Source organism: Lagopus leucura, unplaced genomic scaffold, assembly GCF_019238085.1.
Source record: "Lagopus leucura isolate 7727_CA_CO unplaced genomic scaffold, USGS_WTPT01 Super-Scaffold_1, whole genome shotgun sequence".
Classification (NCBI taxonomy): domain Eukaryota; kingdom Metazoa; phylum Chordata; class Aves; order Galliformes; family Phasianidae; genus Lagopus; species Lagopus leucura.
The window spans coordinates 15,209,189-15,226,689 of NW_024962250.1; the positions used below are offsets into that span (position 1 = coordinate 15,209,189).

Below are 17,501 nucleotides of genomic sequence, written 5' to 3' on the forward strand. Positions count from 1 at the left end.
TCATTACAGAGCAAATGGAGCAGATCTTCCCTATCTTAGTGCATTTAATATTCTCATTTTTTGCTATGAAATTTTGATGGAAAGACTATGTGGGGATCACTGTTTTATTAACTTGTTAAGAGAAAAATTTACTGAACCACTACAGCGTACTGATTTCAGTATCTGCTATATGGAAAAGCGACAATAGTAATGGATGACATTTAGACATTTCCATATGGCAGCTAGCTCATTCTTCAGATGTTTCATGATCTTGACTTTTCTGACTGGTATTGTGGAGTTTCTTACTAATAGATCCAACCTTACTGAACCCTGGAACTTTGAGAGTAAAGCATTAGAGAAGCAAATCCACAGATTGTATCATTCTGTTGGAAAGGGGATTCTGACTGGTAAGTGGGCAGTTAGTAGAAATTTTAACAGTACATGCAGGGCATTTGTGATCAGTTACTAAATGTTGTTTGAATGATCACGTGTGCAACTACCTCTAGAGTGGAGGAGATTAACATATTTCTTGAAATCCATTATATATAGAGATGTCTCCGTCTAGTTATCTGCGTAACTATAAAATTACAGAGGTAAACATAATATCTAAGATATGTAATGAGAAGAAAAAAGGTAGATGTCAGAATAGAGTTGCTGTCCTCTAGATAATATTCTTGGAGTTTCTCAAGTACATAAACACAAATTGTCTTCCAAGTTGTTTTTTTGTTTTGTTTTTACTGTATATTTTATTTTAAAAAATATCTTGCAGCTTAATCTTGGTGTCCAACACTGTTTTTATTACTCATTTATTAATCATTTTGGCATTGCATGATTGGAGTCTTGAAAAAAAAAGAAGACCTCTGTGATCTTTCATTTCATTCTACAAAGTGAGTGATCCTTGTAAGTAGAGAGGAAATCATTACAACACAATTCTGAAACTAATTTTGATATGTCTGTTCTTCTGTCAAGCTTTTGGACAAATAGTAGTTTATTTCTCAGCTTGTTATGTTGATCTCTTAGAAATCTCAAGCTGATTTCTACTATAAAATCTTAATCATTTAGGCAAAGTAAAAAGCCTTTGTATTAGTAGTATTAAGGTCATGCAGTTAAGTGATTTACAGGAATTATCTAGTTTATTTTTGCCAAGCCATTAGAAATATGTTCTGGAGATTATTAAGCCTAGCCCTAGAAATTGAAATATTTGACTTTCATGAGGTAAAAGAAATAAGGCATCCAATAATAATCCATTTTGTGCAGAAATGGTTTACTGCACTGGATTGTGAAGAATCTATACTATATCTCATAGTTTTTATCCTAAGTTTCAAAAATATGAATAATTACTCTGGAAATAGGGATACATGTGTAATTTTCAAGTCAGTAAGATTTACTTCTGACAAATTTATACTGTCAGAAGTAAACTTACTGATATTAATACACCTGAGACAGGGGATTTGGAACTTGATGATGCTTGAGGTGCCTTCCAACCCAGGCCATTCTATGATTCTGTGAAGTGCAGAGTCCTGCACTTGGGGAAGAATAAACACGTGCTTATTTAGCAGCTGACCTGCTGAAGAGAGGCTCTGCAGAGGAGGACTTGGGTTTCCTGGTGGACAGCAGGTTGGCTATGAGCCAGAAGCATGCCCTTGTGGCCAAGAAGGCTAATGGTATCCTGGGATGAATTAAAAGCAGGTCAAGGGAGGTTGTGCTCCCCTTCTACTCTATGTCATGATGCCACATCTGGAATACTGTGTCCAATTCTGGGATCCCTAGTTAAAGAATTTAACAGAATTTAACAGAGGACCTTAAAGATGATTAGATGCCTGGAGAATCTCCTTTATGAGAAAAGGCTGAGAGACCTGGGACTGGAGAAAAAAGAGAGTAGATCTATCAATGCTTGTAAATATCTGAAGGGAGGGTGTAAAAAGGATGCAGCCAGGCTTTTTCCTGTGGTCCCAGCAACATGGAAGGGGGGGCAGAGGGCACAAAATGGAACACAGGAAGTTCCTTATAAACATGAGAAAAAACTTAATTACTTTGAGGGTAACAGAGCAGTGGAATAAGCTGTTTAGACAGGTTGTGGAGTTGGACTAGATGATCCCATGGTCCTTTCCAACCCTTACAATTCTATGATTCTGTGATTCATAAGGTGCTATTTCTAGTCTAAAAAATGAAATTCTAAAATTTAGCGATTGAGTTTAGGAACCTTAAACTCAAAATACAGACACAAAAGTCCCATCTAAGGCCTAAGGAGATAACTGCCTGTCTTTACACCACTGGCAGCCTTTGCAAAATTCAGTAAAGAGTAGCTCTATATGCATCGTTGAGACCAAAAGAACTTACCTAAGGACTTCCAGTTACTCAGAGGCAGAGTTGGCAATGGCATTCCCCTCCCTGGATAATTTATGCTATGCCCTGGACCATCAACATACTGTCTGAAATGTGAAATCATTGTTTTTCATATATCAAGATTAAAACAACAGGTGAGGAGTACTAAATATGAAGAGGTAGTTCATCTGAGAAATTCTGACAAGATCTACTGTATGCAAGTGAATCAGAAGCACTTTATTATACATTTAGAATTTCAAGACTGAATTATAGTTTTAGTAATCAGCAGTTCCCTTTCTCTTCTGTCTTTTTTTTTTTTTTTTAATATATTGCATGAAAGAGACTTATGGTACAAGTTTTATAAGCTTGCAATAAAAATATAACAACTGTTGTATTAAATTATTTAAGTTGTAAACCATTGTAAAAAGCAGAAAAAGTTATACTGACATGGAGCCAGAAAAATGATCATGATGGAGTATAAAATATATTGTGCTGATCACAACAGAATTTTTACCCAGTTCTGCATGCAGTAAATCTTCATTTGGTCTCAAAAATGAAACTGTAAGGATTGTAGCAAGTGGTTTGAAAAAAAAAATAAGGTATAATAAGATTTATAATTTACAAACTAGTCAGAACAAAAATGCAACAGTAGCCAGAAAATACCTAAAAGGTCAGAGGAGAGAAGAGCGGCAAAGCTGAGGATCAATGAACTTAAAACTTCCAAATTTCCCCTGAGAAAAAGCTAGGATTCTGGAGGAATAAATAACCAAGTTTTATGTTTTGAGCAAGTAGGTTATGGCTTAAATACTTCATGTTATTTTTCATTAGAACTTTGGATCTGATTACATTAATACAGGTAGCATTTCAAACATTTGCCTCAATTGGTTGCTGAAAATGTAAACAGGACACAAATGTGGTTATATAGAGTTCTGACTGTATATGATAAGATCCAGTTTTCCTCATTGCTCTTGGTAAGTCAAAAATGAAATCTAATCAATTATTGTTAATCATCATCATAACAAGCCTTTAGCATCTTCATGTTTCACCTTGTCTTACCATGATCTGTATGACTCTAATGAACCTAATGATGGCTTCTTGTGGCAGCTTGTAGGTGAGTTTGCTTTGCCCCATAAGGTGGTCTGGCAAAATTTCAGTTGGCCAACAATGTTCTGTTGTCTTCCTTGTCTACCCACATACGCATTCTGTTGTCGGCAACAGAAGGAAAAAAAAGATGTGCCTCATTCTATTTGATCTTTCTGGTAATTGCATAATTTGTTTACCTAATGTAATGTAGAATATACCAATAAGACCTTTACAGTGATTATATTCTTTCTGGGAGAATATCAGCCCTCTGTGAGCAGATTTTGATGGCTTTCTGTAGTCTGTCTTTCTCACTACCATGTTCTGTAGTGCAGAAGGCAAGATGTCCCCTGACAAGTTAAGGCCCGTGGCATAAAGTATCAGTGTTGACCAAAGGGAGGGCGATGTGGGCATCTTTGCTTTACTTTAAAACTGACATCTTTTCTTGAACAATTTATTTCCTTCTGGCAGTACAGCAACATTGTTAAAACCAGATCATCTACCACAGATCACATTTTTAAAACAGCAGCAGGCACAAGGATAAAACAAGAGTATGTTTCCCTGTGCCTTATGGGTTGGCCTCCTTTCCATGGGAAAGATAAAGGTCACCTTTCCATCACTCACACTTTGTGTTTCTTATGAGTGATTAAAACATTGCATCCGTTTTTCTTCTGAGAATTTCCAATTTAATTAATCTGACTGAGCTGACCTTGCTTTTGGTAGAGATGTGGCTTACAGCTCCAGAACCTAAAATTGCTTTTGTAGAAACCAGTGTGCAGACAGAAGAGCTGTTCAGCACTGCTGATAGACTGCTCAGCCCAAGGAACAAGGAACCCTTCAGCTGTAAGCCAGACCTGTACAGCTTTTCCATTCACTGAGAGACTATGCTATGTACTTTACCCATCACCCACATGGCTATATAGAGGCAGTGCATTTTGTATAATATTTATGAAGCATTCATAAGTCAGTCAAGTTTGTAACATGATAGACTACTTTGGCATCAAGACCTTACGTAACTTCCAGATATTCTGTGAACAACTCCAGTGGATACTGTTGGTGAAATAATGAGAGAGGCTTCTAAAAAGTGAAAAGTGTTAAAACTCCAAAGCAGGTGAAACATGTATAGACAGTAGTGCTGTACTGGGGTGCAGTTTTATCTTTCAGAGATCCAGCAGCAAACCCCACAGTTCCTGGCCTTTGTATTATTGCTGCTACTAAATGTGCTGGCTGTGCTGTGCTCTCAAGAGGAAGAAGAAGAGTGCAGGGGGTCAGAGTTTGGGGTCAACTGTTTATTTTTCCAAAAATTGCATTAACAAATAATGTGTATTTTTGGCACATTTTTCTATGCCTCAGATTCCTACCCTCTGCACTTTCCATTTTAAGCTCTATTTTTGTTTTTGTTTTTTGTTTTCTTATGATAGTACTAAACACTTTGTGGTAGACCTTTTCTGTTATTTAGTGTTCATTCAGTGCCAGATAAAATGGCACATAAGTCATAAGGAAGGCTTTTATAAATAATAATGTTAATAACTTTGAGTTAGAACAAAAATTACTCACAGCTCACATTGCTATCTGGCCAAATTTCAGACTTTTTTCTTTCATTTTGCTACCAGTTGACACAACTGCATGACTCTCCTAGTCTCCTGTTCCCAAATCTGTAAACAAACTATGAGCTCATATTACACTGGAAGCACTAACAGTGAGATTTATTTGTCATCTTTGGAGGCCATGGAGAGGAACAAAAGACTTTCATCTCTCTCATTTTCTTTCTTGACTGTAGGGAATAAGAAGGTACAAATATCTTGGGGCTCTGCCATATGGGATAAAAATCCAATTAATATAAATCTGCCAGATCCAGGGGAGGTGTCTGGGTGACCATCAGGAGCCTGCAAACTGCTGGATGGGCCAACAGCAACTTCCAGCAGCAGGATATCCTGGCTGGAATGGCTACCAGATTTTGCTCCTTCTTTTTTAGCTTTAGCATACCCTTCTTTTTAGCTTGCTCCAGTCGATATCACATAAGTTGTCAGATGCAACAGTAATGAATTTTTAGTTATTTCTAGACTCTAAGATTAAATCAGTGACCTTGGGATGAAAGACGGTGAATGCCATGACCACTCTTTGTTACCTCTTTCAGGCAGCTTTGATTAAACTGTGCTGTGAAGCCAGACCTGGATCAATAAGAATGATCTTCATCGACCTAATAATGTATTTAACATGTTCTGTGCACTTTTATCTAGTTTTGTTACAACAAGTTGTTTGCGTTAATGTGGCAGATTGATTTAAAGTTTCAGAGCTCTCTCCAACAATAAACATCTAGAAATAATCTCATTAGTCTGCATGTGATACTATATATAAATATGCGATCTACTGTGCACGCTCCTTGGCAGGTGTATATTAGCACAGCTACAATGTACAAGAGTTAAGAATCTGGCCTAGAAACAGAAAATGCTTATTCCAACAATTTTATTTTAAATGATCATGGCATAATTTATCATAAAATAAGTACCATATTATCTTCTTTGTACCCAATCTACAGATTTTAGAATGTTTTAGAAATGTTTTTTGTTATTTATAGAGTGTATCTCCCCCACCAGTAGATGTATGTAATGCCCAGCCATTACATAAGCATCTCTTTGTGGTGGGGCAACTTATATATACCATGTGTAGTCAGATATTTCTTAAACCCACCAGTTTTAGAGACTAGTGGACTTGAATAAGCTATCAAATGTGGAAGCTGTACCAAGTATATCATTCAGGGATGTCAAACCCCTTAACAAACACTGTTACAACTGAGTCCATGTGTAACCACTGAGGGACATATTTGCTTCAGTATGTCCCATGACAGCTTCTTAAAAAGTATACTTCAGTGAATTTACACTTGTGAAAGGTGCCAGATTGACAGGCCCTGGAGTTAAAAGTTCTTGAATTCCCAGCAGGCATAGCTGAGCTTCCTACACACACTGCCCCACCGTGTTCCCAGCCTCACCTGGAGGGCACAGCCACCAACTGTCCTACAGCTTGCAAATCTGTGCTATATCATGCTCTTGAACTATGGGGCAGAAGGCAGTAGCTGAAATGTGACCTAAAGGTGAAAAAGCAAATTTCATAATTACTGCACAGGTGCTGTTGCAGTTGATCATTTTCACACCAAGTTTTCAATTAATCAGAAAAAAAAAAAAAAAAAAAAAAAAAAAAGTGCACATTTTTCTGATTTTGCATTGGAAAAATAGTGTACATGAGCCTCTAGTGAATCCTGCAGTTTTATATGATCACATAGGCACATTGAGATTACTATCTGAGCAAACAAATGCTTCCACATACTGTGAAGTGCATTCTGAGATGCCGCTTGAAAAATGAGTCCTTACAGATTTATATGTTTGTAATAATCTGTCTCCAGTCATAACTCATCCCTACTTGGTGTCATTATAGCCTATCCTCCCTAGAGATTCTGAATACAGCTAGCATACAAGTTCAATAACCATCCACCCCTTAAAGAGATTGGGTTCTTACAGGGTTGAAAGATAGCACACAGAAAAAAAACAGGCTTGTGATCTTTGCACTCTGTCATGATTCTAGAAAAAAACAGAAGTTCTTCCCTTAGTGATTGCACTTGGAAAGTTCAGTCCTCTGTTCTTTTTGAAATTATATTTAGACCTCACTGTGGGTACTGGAAAGGCGTGTTTAAGTGTTTATTTAGTGCTGAAGGTTAATGACATTTTAAACAAAAACCCACATTTATAACCTTGTATAGGCTGATTCTCAACCTGCATATAGGGCATTGCTAAAAACAGAATACTGGAAAACACAAAGCAATGAGTTTTCACACTCTGCTGTTTTCTAAACTGTAGCCTGCAGCTTGAAAGAATTATTATGGAAGCTAGATCTTTATTCTTTTTACTGAGAAATAGCCATAACTAATGCACAGAAGAGCTCAGCAACATTTGTTTATCTTTAAAAGAGTCACATTTCTTTCTCTGGCTTGCTATTGATGTGCATGATAACATACATAATTTGATTGGTACAGTGTACTTTGGAAGGTAAATCTATATATCTGGAGACAGTTAAGTGGCATATAATTAACTAAAGGGCTGCACTTGATATGAAATTGCAATTGTTAGAAATATCAGTATAAATATGCATTTGATGATTATGTTTTCTGGATTTGCTTAACTCCTTGGCATTTGTGGTACATCTGTCACACCATAGAGCTTTAGGAAAAGCTCATGCCAGCCTTCAAACTAAGCTGAAGTTTAGAAATTTGGAAGGAAGTTTGGGGGAAACTGTCCAAGGATAGTTTACAGTGGTAGTATTCGTGAACTCAGTTTAAACGTCTCATCTCCACCTTCAGTTCTTCTCCTTTAGAGGCTGTCTGCTAGAAAACATAGATGGATCATTTTAGGTAATTTTTCCTTCATGGGATTATTCTCTCTAGTATGTAGTTTCATATTTTGTCTAGTCTGGTTTTGAATATACAGTCTAGCCAAGTACCCTCCTTTGTAGGTTATATATCAGGTTTGTTTGGGCTGGGCTTTTTGTCTGGTTGTTTCTGTGTAGTAATTTGATGGCATTTTCATTTCCTTTATTTTATTACGTAGTTCCTTGTTTTAACAATATCATGTTATAAACTCAGCTTTAGTCTGCTACCTGGTATCCCCCAACTACTTTTTTAACATTGTTGAGCTAGGGGCTGGTCTTTTGCTTAGTGTGACATCAGCAGAAAGGCAAAAGGATTGTCAGAGTAGGAAGTGGGGTGCCAGGGCCCTTCTCTTAAAGAATGACTCCACACCCAGAAGAAATAGATTGTTTACCTGGTTTTCCTAAGACTCAGGCAACACTGAAGAGGTCATTTAGAAGCAAAGGCTTCCAACTCCACATTGAAGCTCCGAGGATGTGTCTCAAGTTCATTAGTTTGAAAGCTCTTCATAGTTGTGAAGTATTATTTTTGATCTCATTTAGGCAAGGACAGAAAATAGAATCATATTAGGGAAGCAGAGAACAGAGGTTTGTTCCTAGCTGAGTTAAACAGAAGCTTTCAGAAGTGTAGAAAGGGGTTGATTCATTCCCATTTTCATGTAACTAGAACTGCAAGGTTTAGTAAGCAGAAAGGATCATAAGCTAAATCTTTCGGAGTCCAGGAAGCACTAATTAGCACCCAGAGTAAGTTTTCTGAAATTGGTCCTTAATCAAAGTTTGCCTTGAAAACAAAACAAGATATTGTGGCAACTTGATAAAAGAGATACATTGCCAAGGTCCATAATCAAACAAGCACTAAAGATAACTTTTTTGTCTACTAATTTTCTTTCAGGATGCTACAAAAATACATTAGCTACAGCCTAAAAAAACTTCCACAGTTATTCAGCCTAATGACTCTGCTCTAGAAAATTAAGATTTCTGTAAATGATAACACACTCTGTGAAGATGAGTGAGCCCTCTTTCTTCCCACACATTTCCATCTAGGCACTGAGGAACAGCAGAGAGTTCAGTGAGACTGAGATGGAGCAGGCAGTGGTTGGATTCCTATAGAGCTGGCTGTATGGAGCTGTCTGTTCCTCTTCACTTTGCACTGGTAGTGTGGAGCACAGACATCTTCAGTGCCGACTAGTTTGGGCCAAAATAAATCAGTTGCTTGCCCGTCTTGAGTCAGCCAAACTGCTGCCTGCATACTTGCAACTTTTCCCCACACAGATTCAGAGAGCACAAGTTCTTGATGAGGCATGAAGGAAAGTAGCTCATTTTCCTCCTCTTCCTCTGATTCAGGAAGTGCTACTTGGGCTCTGATGCAGGTATCTATCTAAATCTACATCAGTTTGCATTCTAGTTTCACCATTGCCCATGTAAAGACATTAGAACTGGGTGGGGGGTTTTTTTGGTTGTTTTTTTTTTCAGGTTTGGGATAGATTTCAATGGATTAAGAAATACACTGCACAAACAGCACTAGCTGTCAATTATTAAAAAGAAAAAAAAAAAAAGGTAGTCTTCCCTTTATAGAGGATTTTTTTGTGAGGTCACATTCAGTGAGTTGTGTGCTGTGTGGAGTGCTACCCTGTTTTGTAAGTATTTCTGCCTACAACACATGGTACTTTATGACCAAAAAAGGCACTGAGTCCTATCAGTATGGGTGCTAACAAACATATCCTTAACAAACAGGGTTGCTATCTATGAGGATTCTTCGTTATTATGAACCAGCTGAATGCTGTATTTGGTGTTTCAAATCTATTTTCATCAGTTCTGTGATTATGTGGAAAAGGCATTTTAATTTTTACAACTAAAACTAATTTGATGAGAGAAGCAAGAAACCAATAGGCTTCTCATAGCAAGAAGTGTCCATAAAAGTGGGAAAAATCCTTGAAGTTGCATTTTTATGAAAGAAAATATTTGCAAATGCAGATTATGCAAGCCTGAGTGGCTGTTTTAACATCCTGACATGTATATTTGGATTCCTGAGTTCCAAATGCAGTCCTGCAACTGCCTCTGTAATTTCATTTATTTTTCTTCTGGAGTAAATAAAGAAATAGGCCCATAGTCAAACAAGTACTAAAGATAACTTTTTAGGCTTATCTAGAAATAAGCCTAAAACAATGCATTTGTTTTTCTTAAATATTCAAATTAGGTCGGCTACTTTGTATTTTTTTTTTTAAACAGATATTATTAAGTAAGTTTCACAGCCTTTCCCAATAATTAAAGTTAGGAGAGTGGAAATGAAACTTGCTTTGGAAGCAAACCAGTCTTGGTTATTTGTCCTGGCTATTATATTATTTTCCTTTGTCCTTCTGGTTTTGCATGAGTTACAGTCTGTCTTCACATATTTATAACATCAGGATTATGATGATTTCCATACTTGTAATGATGATCAGGGTATAACTGAGGTTTGTTAAGCGCTGGTAAACACAGCAGAGTTCTGTGACACATATTGGCAGACCAGATTAGGAGCAGTTCTAGAGACACTATAAGCTCCTTAATGCAATACTGATGATGCACTTTAAACACTCTGGCCTGGAATGTATTTCTGAATAATAATTAAACAGATGCTTCAAGTTGCAGAGGAAGTCTGTTGTCATGATGTATAACACAGATGACCAGTCTGAATTTCAGTCAGGCTTTGAAACTGACTTAACTGATTACCTGAGCCAGTCTATGAAACTATGTAAAGCAAACTAACGGAATTTGTGTTCTCTGCTACATAACATTCAATATCCAGTTTGTGTTGTGAATATTTGTTATGCTGTGTCTAGACTTCTCTCTTTTCAAAATCAAAATGCGATGAACGAGCTTCTTATGTTATATGGTAAATGCATACTTTTCCTCTTTTTCTTCATGTGAGTGTTTCCCACAGACTTTAAATTCAGTAATTTTGGAAGGTGTTTATAAAAGCACAGAATAATGTATCTTTGGCCAGTTTTCCTTGGAACTGATAGGCTCCTGGTAGATCAAGTTCACAAGCTTAGTTGTCAAAATGTAATCACAAGTATTTACAACATGTCACCTCAATTTTTGCTGTGAGCAGAGCAATCTTCACAGTTGCAACAACAACAAAAAAAATAGTACAAAATCATATTTTGCAGAGCAATTCACTATTATATTCCAACAATGATTTTATTTGCTAGACTAGATTTTAGTTTGGACAAGGAAAATCAAGCAAGCCAATTGCACTGGTTTTAAAATCTTACATTCAAGTACATAATTTTATATTCTATATTATTTTTAAGTAAAACTGTGAGAAAAATCCTGAACTGATTTCTGTGACACTAAAGCCTCATGAAAAGCAGTACATACAGAATATTTTTTTAAAAAACAAATTTTCTTCCCTTGCTATTGTTGTAACCCAGAAAGACAGGCAGCTGAATGCTTAAGGACAGTAAGGGGGGGAGCAGGGAGGAGGGGAGTGATGAGAGTGGTTCCTTGTGTTTCACCCTTTCATTGCTCTGCCTGATCATTTAAGGCAGAGGCTTGTTCCAGACAGCTTTAATTAAACTGTGCTGTGAAACTGTATATAGATCAATGGAAATGATCCATAACAAGAGGCTAATAATGGATTTAACAGTGTTCAGTCCAGTTCAATCACCTTCTTCCATTTCTGTGTCTTTACATGCATGTGGCAAAGCCTTGGATGTGTACATGTATTTTTTAATCCATCTCATTAGTGACCATATGCTTTGACTTCAAGGGAGACAAGAACTGTCTGCAATCTGCCAGGGATTTAGGGACATCAATAATTTGTGAATAGTCATGTTGGTACTGGTCGAAGGGTTAAGTGTTCTGCACACCAGGGACACATCTTTTGGGACTGGAACTCTTAGTCAACTGTTAGGAACCTGATCCCCTGTGACGCATCTTTTCAAAGTACGTGCTTCATGTCAGACCTGTGCAGCTGAAGCAACTGAGCTTTATTAGCTCAGGGATTTAAAAACCTGCTCTAAGCATAAGAATATCTTTTGGTTAAAATGTGAAGGAAAGATAGTAGTTCTAATATGAAAGTGATTTTTTTTTTTTGTGTACTGGGTTAAATGTGATCTTCCTTTTTGTTACCGTTTTCCTTTTCAATTTGAGCTATCAGGTGGCTCCTCACCTGCAAATATCTGTTGAAACACGCATATGTCACCAATAATAGGGACCTGGTTCTGTAAGCACCTAAGTGGAGTCTGTCATCTAACCTCATACTAGTTCAAATCCTACTGAAGCCAATGACAGCACAGATGTGAAAACAGTCTTCCTGGTCATTTGGAATTAACCTTGTAGGGACTCCCAGAACATTGTTTTATGTACTTGGTGTGAAAAGCACCTTACAAAACAATAGCTTATGATGTTATATGCCATGTTACATGAAAGGGATGCTAAGCCAGCTTGAAATCATCATTATAAAGATCACTATTTATCTCAATATGCTGTTCATACAGAAGAATGGCTGAAATAGATAATGCTAGAATTTCAGTTGAGAGAGGAAAGAATTTTTAAATATTTTCACATGATTTAGCTTATGGTTATATCCATATCCTTCAGATGTGCCTAGGTCAATAGAAAAGTGCATAGTGGATGAAAAGAAACTTGGTATGGAAGTTGTTCCGTTGACTTTTGCTGTTTAGTTGGAAATAGAGGGCAATTCACTTTACAGGAGGAAGCTCACCTGCTTTAGGAAAATGCCATGTAGTAATAATATTGAATTCTGTAACAGAAAATGAAAACATGCACATTATATACCACATGATTGCTGCTCACTAACCAGCTGCTTTTGTTTTTGTGTTAATAAACATTCTGCATAAGGGCAGACTAAGTAAATTTAAGATGATTATGCCACATAATTCCTGTTAGAGCTCCAGTAAACACACTATAATCCTCTGCCCTTTACACATCTTCACTTTCAAGATCACCTTTTACAAGTTCAGCATGCAACTAAGGAAACATTTCCCTAAGAAAACATTTCTTTGAACATAAAGCAAAGAAATTTTTGAACTCCAATGTGCATTTGAACAAAGAGTTTGAATGCGTCAGAAGTATCAGAAAGTGCTCACACTGTTGACTGAGATTCTTATTTATCTAAAAGCATAATTTGCAAGTTTTAATAAAGCATTGTGTCACATTAAAATATACAATTAGTATTGGAAGATTTATTTGTATGTAGTATTTATAGGAGGTTAAATGTACAGCTATCCGTTTTTGTACTGTGTCAGCCATCATTACACAGTCTGACACAGATTTATTTACTGTGCGTTATCTTTTGTGGGGACCTTACAATAAAATTTTACTTTTTTGGAAGACCTCATATCCTTTTTCCAGGGGAAATTTGCATAAGCAGACTTCTACTTACAGTTTTCAAACGTAAAATGTTGTACGTCTAAGGCAGAATATTTTCACATCATACCGTTTGATTTAGAACTATAATAAAACATTTAGAGACGTGTCCCAGTTTTCCAGCTACATTTCAGTTATATGTGTAGGCTCTGCTGCAGTAGTTTGCACCTGCAATAGAAAAGTGAGGAAGGTGTCTCCTTCTGATTGCTGAGCAAGTTCATTAGGTTATATTTAAATGTAAATATTTACAACTATTTTGGCTGCCTCAAAAAGCAAAAGGATGCAGTTAAATTTCAAATTCTTCCTTTGAAAGTAATACCTGGTTTTGTTATGGTAGCTCTTAGCACTGTTACACAACTTTTAAGGCTGTAAAAAGTAGAAGAATAAAATTATATTTTCACAATATTAATTGAAGAAAAAGAGGAAATGCTACTTTAGCAGTGCAGAATTGGTGATTTTTGAAGCTAATTTCCTTTACCTATTTCCATTTAATGCCTTCTGAGCTAACATAGCTATAAAGTTTACTGAAATTGAATTTTGGAATGAGAATATTAGCTGATGCTTAATTAGCAAGTCACTGAACATCTGAGATACATAAACAGAGCCACTCTTTACACATAACATGAAGTCCTTTGGCCTTTGAGGTGACTGCTGATCTTTGACTCACCCCATCTGTTTTTGTCTTTAATGTCAATGTTGTTAATACAGGAAAGCCAGCAGAATTCAGAAGGCTGGTATTGTCTTTGCAGTATTTCATAGGCAGTGTTGCTTTTATTACATTAATTTATTATACTGCTGCCAGGTAACAAGCTAGAACAGCTTTGGCACCCATGAATACAATGGCAAAATTCCTGTTTTATCCTATATGAGGTAACACTTTGACTGAACTGCCTATTCACAGTTACACAGGAAGTCATGCCAAAAAAAAAAAAACCAACCACCACAGTTTGACAGTCTTCAAGTTCTGCCCTCTTTACACTCTCTCTAGCCAAGAATGCTTAGTGTTGTAAAGAACTGCAGTAATCACAGAAGCTACAGACAGAAATAACAAAACCAAAAACTATGCAGGTCATACCATGTCATTCAGAAACTATCTTTTGCAGGGCTGTTTGGAAGGGTTTCTGTAGTCTGCTTTACAGGCTCTGTGTGGCTGGATTCCTACCATGTCCATTGAGGTTGCAGCATGTCCAGAAATGTCTTAGTACTGCCTTTTAATTTTCTATTCTTTAGTTTTCTTCCTTTATTCTCCTGATTAGTTTATCTCTATCATCATTCCCCTAGTGGACATGGAATTTACAGATTTCTGTCACAAAACAGTCTTAACCAAGCTTTTTGTAGCTGGGTATTTTTAGTAGCTGCAGATATGTATGCTGTCGTCCCTACACTTCCTTTGTCTTCAACACAAAATGCTTCCATTGATTTCAAACAGAAATCATATTCACGTTACTTAAAATGGCCCATTCTACATTCATAAATTGACGCAACAGGGTGAGACTTGAGAGCAGAAATTCACTTAGAGACAACCACGCATTCATCATCCAATTATCAGAAATTACAAAGAACTATATTTCAGCTGGTCTTCTGTTATTTTTACTGCCTGCACTTCATTTGGGCTTGCTGTATGTGTCACTGACAGAGCACTCAAAGCTGGTCATGCTTTTAGTTATTTTGCTGAATCCTGGCCTTAAATAGAATCATGTACAGTTGATCTCAAATTAGTTGACTTGGAGGTTGGAGATGGTGATTCTTCCTCCTGTATAAATTGAAAATTCAGTGTTGCATATCACTTTTGTTAATTTTTACTTCGTGATAGTTTTCAATATATTTTATTTTTGATTGGATGATTTTTAAGAGATGACACACAATAGTAAATAACACAGGAGATTCATGAATTGTTTTTTTCTGTTTTAGGGCTACAAGAAAACCTTGAAAAGTGCTTGGGCAAGAAGACCCCAGCTCTGATTTTAGTACCTGTGGTGGATTTACCTGGCAAAGAAGTTATTCATATAACATGCTGGCTAAGCTAGCAGCTTAAAAGAAATGAGCTGATATCAAAACACACATTCATCCAAGAAAGAACAAAGAATTGATCATGACTGTGTTGGATACTTTCCTTAAGAAATGTTGTTTGATTTAAGCGAAGTCATATTTAGCTTGTTAATGATGCCCCATGATATGTGACAGAGTCAGCTTTGTATGAACAATAAAGGTTTCTTTTCAAAATATTGTGCTTTTTTTTAACTTATTTTTAGATACATTCTGGCAGTAACAGGTGGATCTTGGGAAATGACAGTTGCTCTGATCACATCAGTTCTTTAGTTTGATATATTGAGGCCTGGTTACCATGAACTGATTATAACTTCAGAACCTTAGATCCAATACTGTTTTAAAGACTTTGTTCCCTTTCAATTTTATGTTGAATTTACTGACTTCAAGTGAACTCACAAATAAGTTATTTGTGGCCGGTTATTAACCCTTTTCTGGACTGAGGAAGTATTATTCACAAGGATATTCAGGACAAATATTTTACCAAAATATGTGATGGAGGTGATGGTTAAACTGTAGGATTTGCCATCCCTGTATCTGAGGTGATAGTGCCTTCATGCTGTATATCCTGGAGACAGCTCTTAATGAAGAGCTACCAATATTCCCCAGGGCTTCATTCTTCCCTGGAAAATCAACAGGAGTTTTACCTCTGCTTTTATTAAAACAGTCTCAGACTCATAGGTGAGGCTCCTATTGATCTCCTTGCATTGATACTGTACTTATGACGTAGGATTGGTATAGGAGGGGAAGCCTTTTGGATATAGCTTGAGGCAGTACAACTGTAGAGAAATCTTATTTTAAGGCAAAAGCTATACAATTAAGCCTTCAAGAAAGAAACTTTTGCCAGTGTTCTACATCTATTTTCATTGCTTCTTTTCTCAAGTGTGAGTAATGGAGCTACATGACCAGTATGACATTTACCCTTTTTCTATGCCAGCACGTATCTGAGGTAACTCCACCAAAGTCAGATGAAGGGCAGGATGTTTATATAGGGTAACACTGCAGCCACACTTTCTTCCCCAGTACCAGATAGGCACTTGGAGCTGATACAAAACCAGTGTCTAAAGATAAGAGAATTTTGCACTGTCAGATATCCTGCATGTCCAGCATATTATGTTGATTATTACCTGAAAATAGACTGTTAAATGCCATTTTGCTTTACCATTACATCAAGAAATACAGTAGAACTGCCATCCTCTTTTGTAACAATTATATTTGTCATACTTATTCAAATATTTTTAGAAGAGAGAAGGCAGAAAGCTTTTTATACTACAGTGTTTGAATACATGGATGCATTAAATTAAATTTAATAGCAGGAAAAAGAAGAATCTGTTAACAACATATTGGTTTGTTTGCATTCAGCATCATTTTTAGGCTACACTAAAACGCATTTGATCTTTGCTCTTCCCCACAGTCAAAAAAGATCTTGCTAATACCTGGATGTGCCAGTTTTATTTGAATTCTATACTTTTATAAGACTAAATCATTTTCTTTCTTCTCCCTGGAAATATCAGTATTTTCTTTCACTGCAGTATGTCCACAGCCCAGGGTCTCAGAATCTCCCTTTTCCTGTAAGTTTTCCTTAAAGATTCGTGATTCAAACTATCCTTTTTTTCTAATACTGAGAAATGAAAACATAATGCATTGGTTTATAAAACGGTATAATATTTTCTTCTTCAACAGAAAGGTTGTTGATTTTGGTTTGTTTGTTTGTTTTCGAGGCTAGAAAATCTTCAGTGGGTTTAATGGGTTTATTTTGTGAACAGGTAAAAAAGAACTATCTGAAGACTTTCTCCTTGAAATGCTTCATACATCTTCTAAGTGTCTGAGTAACTAAAACTATAAGATGAGTCTACTGAGCTTTAAGAGTGAACAAGGTGAACAAGGCAATTTCTTCAACACTGATTTGCAAGGTAAGTGGGTAAAATGCTGTTCCATATAGGAACCTAAGACTTTTATAATAGAAAGAAATGTCTTAACGCCATTTTATCTGCTTTATGCTGCAGATGCATCATAATTACTGGGTCCTACTGTGAATAAGTTGTTTCACAGGTCTTCTTCAGCTTCTTTGTAACACATGTGCTAGCTGAAAATAGACGGATAGGAGACAGGCACATGGGCACATAACTACACAAATGTTAGTTTTCATGAAAAAAAGAAAAGACAACAGATACTTAAAATTTATAGATGCAATTGTTTTGGTTTTTGTTTTTCTTTGGGTTTTGTTTGTTTACTTTTTTGTTTGTTTGCTTTATTCGTTTGAAGGATAAGCTTTGGTGAGT

The 17,501-nt window shown here is 36.5% G+C and overlaps 1 protein-coding gene across 8 annotated transcripts in view; it reads left to right on the top strand.

Annotated features, from left to right (window-relative positions):
- The window catches only part of DPH6 (diphthamine biosynthesis 6), a 179,219-nt gene extending 163,823 nt beyond the window's left edge, over positions 1-15,396 (top strand). For all 8 annotated transcript variants that reach the window (XM_042863530.1, XM_042863538.1, XM_042863549.1 and 5 more), the window contains one exon: positions 15,085-15,396. In XM_042863530.1, coding sequence (XP_042719464.1) covers positions 15,085-15,200 — 116 coding nt within the window. In that variant the 3' untranslated portion in view covers positions 15,201-15,396. The remainder of the gene's footprint in view (positions 1-15,084) is intronic.
- The last annotated feature ends 2,105 nt before the right edge of the window (positions 15,397-17,501 follow it).